This window comes from Poecilia mexicana, unplaced genomic scaffold (genome assembly GCF_051168715.1).
Source record: "Poecilia mexicana isolate PSO_F unplaced genomic scaffold, ASM5116871v1 scaffold_4, whole genome shotgun sequence".
NCBI classification, from domain to species: domain Eukaryota; kingdom Metazoa; phylum Chordata; class Actinopteri; order Cyprinodontiformes; family Poeciliidae; genus Poecilia; species Poecilia mexicana.
In genome coordinates, this window is record NW_028263373.1 from 14762095 (window position 1) to 14772496 (window position 10402).

At 40.8% G+C, this 10402-nt stretch overlaps 1 protein-coding gene across 1 annotated transcript in view; it reads right to left on the minus strand.

Annotated features, from left to right (window-relative positions):
• Positions 1 to 5656, minus strand: part of usp13 (ubiquitin specific peptidase 13) — a 32572-nt gene extending 26916 nt beyond the window's left edge. Inside the window, exons 1-3 of the mRNA XM_015007297.2 lie at positions 4955 to 5656; positions 3187 to 3312; positions 1720 to 1780 (exon numbers count right to left, since the gene is read on the minus strand). Coding sequence (XP_014862783.1) covers positions 1720 to 1780; positions 3187 to 3312; positions 4955 to 5065 — 298 coding nt within the window. The 5' untranslated portion in view covers positions 5066 to 5656. The remainder of the gene's footprint in view (positions 1 to 1719; positions 1781 to 3186; positions 3313 to 4954) is intronic.
• Positions 5657 to 10402: the final 4746 nt, after the last annotated feature.

Consider the following 10402-nt stretch of genomic DNA (forward strand, 5'->3'; position numbering starts at 1 on the left):
GGAGGAGGCGCCCAGGATAAACTTGTCACCCCTCCCCAACCCGAAGGAAGAGAAGGAGAGGAGGAGGAGTGGATAGGCCAAGCTTTGATTTAGACCAGTTAGCAACCACATATACAAATAAATAGGCTATTATTAGAGGACAGGGGTTGGTGGAGAGGGCTCGTCAGTGGAAATATCTAATGCTTATGATTGAGGCTGGTTAGAACGGCAGCTGGCTGACAACAAACAAACTTTGACAAAGTTGTAGTGGATGAACTTCCCAAGCAGACAGAGATGTCTCTAATTATCCTACTGACATTAAAAAAAAAATCACCGGTTCAATGAGAAAACTGTAATCAGACAGAAGCTGCAATACTTTTAACGATCTTCTGAAAGACACACATCATTAAGCCCGAGCTGTTCCTGAAAGGCTAAAGCAAATCTGAGTTGACTTGTTTTAATGGTTCTTTGGGATGTTTCCAATTAACAGAGGCTTTCCAGTTGTGGAACCAGAAATGGTGTCTGCAGAGAACTACTTCTTTAGACTGATGCAGAAAGTAATGTCAATCAGTTATTGACTGCTCTTTTATTATGCATGTCTCATAAGAAGCTTATAAGCAGAGTCTGGACTTGTCTCTGAACCCAGCAGCAAAAGCAAAGTACACGCTCACTTTGAGCATATGCCTGATAGAAAACAACGACTTTGTGCTAATGCTAAGTACCAATTTATGCAAAGTGCCAGCAGCAGGTGATTGCTGGTATACATCTTTATTTGCCTTCTGTAGCATTTTTCACAATCTGACTGGTTCCTTTTTCATGAACATACAATAATCACCTACGCGCATACACCATAACCTCAACAACATCATTCATTAACAATAATAATAAAAAGAAATGTGATCTGAAGGTCCATGTAAGCCTTAAACATTTAAACTGAGCCAGTTTACACAGAGTCACTGTGGCACAATCCTTAACTGATTTAACAAAAATCAGTTAAGGATAATGACACAAAAAATGAAAAAAAAGCTTAAATGAGATTTGTGAAACAATTCTTCTGATACCTTGTCTGTTTTGTTCTTTTTACATTTCTTTCTTCCCATGATTTCACACAAGGAAGCCGTGTGTTTGAGGAGTTGCCTTAAAATACTTTCACAAATGTTCATCCTTTTTATATCCAGACTAGTGAAATCATCATTAAAATCAGAAACTTACAAAGTCAGATCAATAGGGCTTTCCCACATTGTGCAAACCCAGTGTTTGTAACTATGTTTTTGTTAAAACGTTATAAAAAAAATTATATTCCCTCTGTTATTAACTTGACATTGAGCAAATATAAATTACTTTGGAAATTGTAACAAACCTTAAGCTGACTGATTCTAAACAAACACACATTCATGCGCAAACACACAGAGGCAAATTCAAGACAGTTAACAAAAATTTGAACACAGCAGTGACCTTCTAAAAACTGGGCCTTCCTCAGATAGAAACTGACCAGTTATGCTGCCAAAAGGTCAAGGATAATAATAAAAAACAACAATGTGCAAAACCAAATGAACACTGAAGAACAGAATAAGTTAAATTGTCCTCAGTAGCTGATGACAATTTAACTGCTGAGCTAAATTGTCAATCTTTTCATTTTCCATTTGCTTGTCTCAGCATGCTAATAGATTTATTTAATATTTTTTCTAAGATTTTCACATTGCAATGTAGAAGTATGTCACTCCAGTGAAAATAACCTACCTAGAAACACTTTTCCATTTCTTCGCCTGGGGATGGCTCCTCCGGCAGCACCTGTGGTTTTCTGTAAGAAACAAGTAGTAACAACATTATATATACATGCAAAAAAAAAATACATGTAGCATCCACTTGGATGTATTTTTTTTTAAACTAAAGCAAAGATGAACTTATGTGCTCCCCTGAATAAGATCTAGTCTGTTGCTACTGTCTTAGAAGTAGTTGGATATTTGGTGGCCAGATGAGTTTATAAGTGAAGGGAAAATTGCCAGACCTTTAAACATTATTTATCTGGGTTTACCCTTAACTGCAAATGGCATTTCTAGTGTGACAGCAAAGCAGCAACTTTAAAAAAAAAAAAAAACCTAACAGATTAAAACAAAAAAGAAAACATTTTCATGAAAACATAAATATGCAGCCTTAGTCCCACCAAGCAGATTTACGTCCAATTTGACTAGTTTTATAGAAATCTGACCAGACAAAGTTGAGAAACTGGAAATATTGACACCCACAGCATCAAGGGAACCACCATGAAAGAAAAACAGCACAGACACAGGAGCCTGCAGAATGTGCAGCAGCTGTTTGTGGTCAGATCCAGGCATGGAAATAGCAGATCTTTTCAAAGCAGAGCTGATTTGATAGCAATTAGCGGCAGAGAGGAAACACACCACCAGCTTGAAGCAAAAAGAGGAGCTTGTTTGAGTTTGCTGTTCTTAGGAAGAATTGACTTGCTAGTTATAGTCAACAAAATCAAAAACTCAAACTGCGACAGTCAGTTTTAAAACCACCATTAACCTAAAAGATGTGTGCAGATGACATCTAAACAAAAATGGAATCATAATAAGTCTTACAGTTTGTGTTTATTGTTTGAAACAATAACAAAGCAACATTGGAGGTAATTTATTGTATGTATCCAGGCATGTATGTATGTGGATACATAATATGTGCATTTTTTACTTATTTATGTATAAAGCACAAGGGTTACAGCAACATATTTATTGAAATCCTGCAAGAAAAAAAATAACAATAATATGGAAAATGGGAACGGAAATAAATTTTGGACATGCAAATGTTTCTCCATGTTTATGCAGATATAAAAACATTTAAATAAATTGACAGTGTAGACAATTTACTTCAGAAACTGTTGGAAGAACAACAGTTTCTAAACTTAGTCTTCTTGATGAAGATAATCATTTATTTTTTATTTAGACATTTTTCTCTTTAAAATAAAAAAACAGTAATTTAAAAACTAAATTGAAAACTATTCTTGAATATGATAAATATAAATAAATAAATAAATAAATTAAATAAATAAATAAATAAATAAATAACAGAGACACTGAAAACATCATAGTTTGTGTTGTGGTTGTATTTGACTTTTCTTGATTGTCTATGGTGTTCAAATGGTTTTATATATACTGTATATTGAAAATCTGAATTATTGAAATCTACAGGGCAGGGGACAAAACGTACCTCTTTAACATGTCGTTTGAGGTGCATGTAAACACTCTGTCCTGTTTTGCGATAATGTCTCTCCACATGTTCCCGTCCGAAGCCCAGGAATGTGTTCATACACACATACAGGCCTCCCTCAGACTCCTGCACACAAAAGGAAACAATAACAATCAGCTGCAGCACGAGCTGAGGAACCAACAAGGCCAGATGAGAGGACAGTCTGTGCGGCTTCACATGAAGTGTAAGAATTTGTTGTTGTTTTGGTCAGCATATTAAGTTATATCACATTCTTTAGCTGTGCTTTTTTTTTTTATTTATCAGCATATAGTTGGGTTACTCTGAACACACAAAAGAAATTACATCTTGCTGCATTAATGGGAGTAAAATCAAATCAGTATTTGAGATTTCACCCACTTCCACGTTAGGACACCGGAGAGGAAAACTTAAACTAAGAATCCATCTTCAGATGCTTTTTTTTTTTTTTTTTTTTTCAAATCAGCACAAGCTATTGAGATAGCAACTAATATGTAGGAATAAAATTAGATTAATCATCTATATTATAACCACAAAACCTGCCGATCAGCCAATAATCCATTCTGGAAATATTTCTTTTATTTGCAAAATACGCTTCTGAAGCAAATAATTTTGCTGTAGGGATTTTAAAAAGGACCTAATCATCTTCAATTATGTGCAAGTCAAAGAAAGAAAGAAAAATCTTCACGATCTTAAGTCTTATGCAAAAAAAACAAAAAAAACAGAGCATGTTTTTTATAGGTTGCAGCTAAAAACTCTGGTTTAGTTTTAAACGTGCCTTTAAAAAGAAGCAAAGGGAAAAAAAACACACTCCTACACCTCACACCTGGGCTCTAGAGACCAAGCACATGGAAAACACCTCCTTCATAAACTAACCTCAAATCTGTAATCAGTGTATGGGCTTTATAAACCCCAGTGTTAAACCTTTAAGTGGTTCAAAGTGACATATGAGCCTCAACAGTGCAGGATAAAAATAAACCAGTCTTCAGGCCAGCATGATGAACTCCAGACAGCTGAGTCACCTTTAAAAACGGTTTCAATCCAGATAGGCGTGTAGGAAAGCTCTAGGAGCAAAGGGAACGCTACATTCAGGTTCACCACAGACGCTTTAGAAACACACACACAAAAAGTATCAAATCTATGCTTCCGTCAATATATTCTGACATTTACAAACGTAAACTTTGCAAATTTTGATTCTGCCACCAATTGTGAAAATAATAAATGAGGACTGGTCTAAATAACTTAGTTTAAAACATTTAAATATTGGCTCTACTAGTTACTCCTAGGCATAAAAACAAATCTGGGTTTCAGAAAGATATAGGTTTTTTAAAAATGTATTAAGCCCTCACATTTTGAGCCAAATAGTGATTTGTTTTAAAATGATTCAAAAGGCTAAACAGTCCACATATCACACTGAACAGCCAGTCCGTTTTAAACAAAAGGTGTAGTTTAGAGGAATTATTACCCTCATTACAAGTATCAAATAGCTTACTTCAAGTGTAGTGTTTCTAAAAACGACAATGGAAGCTTTTGGGAGGTGATCTGGACGTGAAAAGAAAAATAACAAGCCTGCATCTCTCTCCAAAGATGAAAACAGTGTTTTCCTTCACGTCTACAAACACACCAGATTACAGCCGAAACACGTGTGATGTTCAGTCCGCCTGCGACGCACCTTTCCTCCCCCTCATGCCCCTCAATGTCCCGGTGTGTGCAGGCTGCGTGTGTGGGTGTCTGACAGGTCGGGCACACTTACGGGGGAGTCGAAGGAGAAGGCGCACTCGCTTTTGTAGACTCTGTCTCCTGTTTTGGGGACTCTGATGGTGGGCATGAAGGGGACCAGCAGCTCTCCCAGGTCTGCAGCCATCTTCGCATTCCTGCTTCTCCCTGCAGAGTGCCGCGGAGCCTCCGGAGCGGCGCAGTCAGAGCGGAGGATGCTATTTTTAAAGCCCCTCAGTCTCTACATTCCTCCGGCCAGGCCAGGGGGGGATGTGACGCTGGAAACGTAAAAATAAAATGACACGGAGGGGTGGAGGCTGGCCTCGGAGTCTGAGGGTAAGGGCACCGAGGGTAAAGAGCTGCTCTTTTGTTGTTGTTTTTTTTGTTTTTTTCCCCCATAAGCATGGACCTGCGCAGAAATTACAGCGCTGCTGTTGACTGTAGTGACGTCCTTTCACATTTACCGAAAGGACCACTCCCACCTCTGAGGGAGGACCCAGAAACACAATTTTTTCCTTCTTCCATCATTTAAATTAACAATTAACAGAAAAATAAAAGAAAATACATAAGGGTTAAAAAGAAAGCAATAAATTGAATATGGAGTTTTTCTTTTATTGTACGAATAAATAAAATAAATAAACTGTGGTTCATATCCACATGTATTTATTAACCTTTTATTTGTCAGACAGTAGTCAGTACGGAGCTCTGCCACCCAGTGGAGAATCTGGTTCAGTGGATATAATATCAGTATGCACGTTTATGTTGTAACAAATTCCTCGAATAAACGGGAAATGTACACGCTCAAGTGAGTTCTTTTTATACGAATTTAGTAATAAGCATGACCATCAAACAATGCTAGAAAAATGATTTCATTCAAATGAAAAGAAATAGGGGACACATCAGCGCACTGAAGCGGCTACAAGCTGCCCGCTACATTTAATAATCAATTATGTTCCTGAAATCATAGTATTTTACCCGTCACTCTTTAATTTTTTACAATCAAACAACGAAACAGTCAAATCTAAGTCTATAACCCAGCCTATAAATCAAAAGAAAAAGAAATAGTTCATCAATAATAATAGTCCATCAAAAAAGTCCATAATTAGGCAATCCAAAAAAATAAAGTTCCGTTTGCGCAAAAAAAAAACAACGTTGGGGCCCAAAAAATATTAATCCGTCTTCGTGCACCAAAAATACAAGAAAGAAAGAAAAAAAAATTGGAAGGGTCTCACCGGGTCGGCGTTTGTGTGCCCGGGCGGTTCCCTTCGTCAGGCCTGGATCACGAGCGCCTCGGGTCCGGTCAACGCTCCGTGTGGCTCTACCTTGCCTCCAGAAGACTTTTGACCCCTTTGCGAATTGCTCTGGCAACGCTTTTAGTCCAGCAGTCAGTTCTCTCCGGGCTAATCTTGCAAGCTCCTCGGACCGTCGCTCGGCGTCTCTTCCAGCGTGCTGCCACACCCCTTTCTCTCTCCCTCCTCCGTTTCCTTTGATCCTTTTTATAAGTTCCGGTAAAAGTTGTGTCCCAGATATATTTTTACTAAGTGGACTTTCACAAATAATATACATACATACAAGACATCCTTGTATACATATCAATACAACAAAAATTATGTGTACTTTATTAACCTATATTTTATTCTCGGAGGTTAATTTTTTTTTTTTTTTGCTTGGGATACCTTATTTCATTGTGATGTCACAGATCCCCCCCCCCCTGCCGGAGGCACTTGGACCTGAACTCCATAATAGCGTTTTAAGTTCACCACATTTACTGTATCCGTCTTTCTATTCTGGTCTGTCCACTGTATCTGGTAATTCACAGGACCCAGTTGTTTCCTCACTACTGCTGGACCTGACCATTTAGGCGCTAGCTTAGAGGAAAACTTATCAGTAGCTTTGGAGAGGGGATGAGACCGAACCCAGACTAAGTCTCCCGGAAAGAGCTGTACACTTCTCCTACGGGCATTATAATACTTAGCTTGTCTGACCTGGCTCAACCCTATCTTCCGCTTAACCTGTTCAGTCATTTCTTTATGTCTGTCCAAAAGTTTATAGGGCGTCTGTTGAGGGCTAGGAGAGTGGCCAATGATTCTCTCCAGAGGACCTTTGAGAGGCCGACCCAGAGTGAGCTCTGCAGGAGACCTTCCAGTTGTCTCATGCTGAGCGGCATTGATGGCAAATCTAAACTCTTGGATCCATTGGTCCCAGTTGGAATGGTGTTCTCCCACAAAAGAGGCTATCATGGTCTTTATTGTTCGATTTGACCTTTCAGTGAGATTGGCCTGGGGATGATAACTTGTAGTAAACTTTTGAATCACCCCCCATGTGCGACAGAACTTTTCCATCTCATGGCTTGTAAACTGAGGGCCACGATCTGATACTAGCTCTTGAGGGACTCCAAAGCGGGTAAATATTTCATTCTTCAAGATGCTGGTAATTTTCTGAGCTTTGCTGTCTTTGAGAGGAAACACCTCTATCCACTTGGTAAAATAGTCAATGATTACCAGCAGGTATTTATTTCCATTCTTACTGCGAGGTAGAGGACCCATTAGGTCAACACCGATCTTCTCCCATGCTTCGGTTACTGCAGTAGGCTGCATAAGCCCTGCAGGCTTTTTGTTGTCAGGTTTATATTTTTGGCAGATGACACAGGCTTTAACGTAGGCCCAGACATCTTTTCTGACCGAGGGCCACCAGGCTACTTCCAGTATCCTTAACAGGGTTTTTAATTTCCCTAGGTGCCCACTTAGAGGATGATCATGGAAGTAACTGAGAAACTGGATTATCATAGACTTGGGCACGACCAGCTGAAACTTTTCGCCTTGGTTCTTGATAAAGGACTTCCTGTACCAGACATCCTGTACTTGACAGAACCCTATTCTGTTGGGGTCTTTATCAGCAGACATCTGGACCATGTCAAGAAGAGCAGAGTCCTGCTCTTGTGCCAGTTTGATTTCGGCCAATGATGAAGGTAGCACTGACTCAGATTTGGACATGACTGCTGCAACATACATCAGGTCGGTTTTCTGCACTGCTCTTGACAGTGCGTCGGGTACTAGATTATGTAACCCTTTTCTGTATCGAACGTTGAAATGGTATTCTTGCAGCCGAAGCACCCACCGGGTCAAACGAGAGGATGCCTTTGGACAATTAAAGGCCCAAGTCAACGCTGCATGGTCAGTAAATAATGTAAACTCAGATCCATCTATGAAATGCCGCCACTTCTCAACTGCCCACACTACAGCCAAGCACTCTTTCTCTGAGGTTGAATAATTACACTCTGCACCCCTCAGAGCTCTAGACGCATAGGCAATGACCCTCTCGCCCTCAGGTGTCATTTGCACAAGTACTGCGCCGAGGCCTACATCACTGGCATCTGTGTGTATCTCAAACGGCCGTTGGAAGTCAGGTTGCATAAGTATAGGGGCCTCCACCAGGGCCCGTTTTAACTTTTCAAAGGCCTGCTGGCAGTCTGGACACCAGTCCCATTTGCCGTCTTTTTTAAGAAGATGGTATAAAGGTGCAGCTATGTCAGCAAAATGGGCAATAAATTTGTGGTACCAGCCCACTAGCCCCAAGAATCGCTGAAGCGATCTCTTATCTGTCGGTTCGGGGTAATTTGTGATGGCCAAGCTTTTACTTGCGTCTACTTGAACCCCCTGCCCCGACACTATGTGACCCAAAAATTTGAGTTCTGATTGGAAAAAATTACATTTTCCCAGATTGAGGGTCAAATTTGCCTGGTGTAATTTGGAAAAAACTGCCTCCAGATCTTTCATATGTTGTTCAGGTGAGGGAGAGAAAATGATCACATCATCAATGTAGACAAAACAAATTTTTCCTCTCAACTCTCCAAGCACTCGTTCCATGAGTCTCTGAAATGAGGCACCCGCATTTTTCAGTCCAAAAGGCATACATTTAAACTGATACAGCCCAAAAGGTGTTATTACAGCTGTCTTGGCTTTACTTTCTTCAGCCACTGCCATTTGCCAGTACCCCGATTTCAAGTCCAATGTGCTGAAAACTGAAGCTCCATTCATGGATTCTAGCAACTCATGAATCAGAGGCATGGGATAAGCATCTTGGCGAGTTTTGGTATTTAAGGCCCTGTAATCCACACAAAACCTAAATGACTTGTCTGGTTTTGGGACGAGGACCACAGGAGATGCCCAAGAGGATTGAGAGGGCTCGATGATGCCATCTTGGAGCATTTTCTCAATATGCTCTTTGATTATCTGCCGTTTAAAGGGTGACACCCTGTAGGCTCTAGATCGAACTGGTATCTCATCTGTCGTGTAAATGTGATGCACTTCCAGGGATGTCTTACCCAAAGTATCGGTGCACACTGTTGGCCAGGCCTGCAGGAGATGCGTAACTTCAGGGGTTTGATTCAAATCTGCTGGTCCTCTCTTTGCAGGGAAGTCATCCGTGTCGTTAATGGGCAGTGCCATGATCAGACTCAGCGAAGATGAACTAGGACGCCCAGTGGAATTGCTCGGGGGTGGAGCAATGAAAGGGTAAAATGAATAACCTCTGGGCCCTTTGACTCCATAAGTATGATCACCTAAGTTGATGATGGTTGAAGTTCTTGTCAGGAAATCCAGGCCTAGAATAATGGGAAATGTGAGGTTAGCATCTTCAACCACAAACGTGTCTAACGACCACATCATGCCATGCCAACAATAGAGGATAGTTGTTTTTCCCATGGCGCTGTAGGTTTTCCCATTTGCCAGGGCAAACTTTTGGTTGTCGGCTTGTTTTAAATGTTCATCTGTCCGGGCCATTTCCTGCCACTGGCTATGCCTCATTAGTGTAAAAGTGCAGGCTGTATCCAAGACAGCATGATATTTCTTATCTCTGATCTCTACAGGAACATATAAAAGTGAAGACGCCAGCCTCGGCCCTCGTTGAACAACAGACATTACATCTGCTGGTCTTCTAAAGTTCCCTTTAGATGGTGGTTTTGCTGGAGCTTTGCCTTTGGACTTTTGTTGATCAACCTTCCCCCAATAGGCCTTAGCCCCTGCACAGTCTCTTTCCACTTGGGATCCTACTGTAACCAGCTGATCCATGGTGGTGACAGTTCCTCGGAGGCAACCAGCCAGTTTAGGATTACAGTTATTTAGGATCCTTCTCACCAGTTCGACCTCTGAGATATCAGGTTTCCACCTCAAGCACAATGCTCGGTAGTCGAAGGCGAAGTCTCTCAGGCACTGCTCAGGCAACTGCACCATCTCTCGCAGTTTTTCTTCCACCTCTGAGAGGTAATCTGGGGGGAGAAATGCAGCATAGAAGGCTTCCTTAAAATCCATCCAGTTCTGGATTTGATTCTTGGCTACACACCACCAGCTGTGAGCGGGTCCTTTTAAGACACCGGTTAAAGCCCCAATTAATTCAGGGTCAGAGAGTGGTCTCACAGACAGGAATGTTTCGCACTGGTCAATAAAGTTCAGCACATCTGCTACGTCTCGTGCCTCTCCAAATGTGG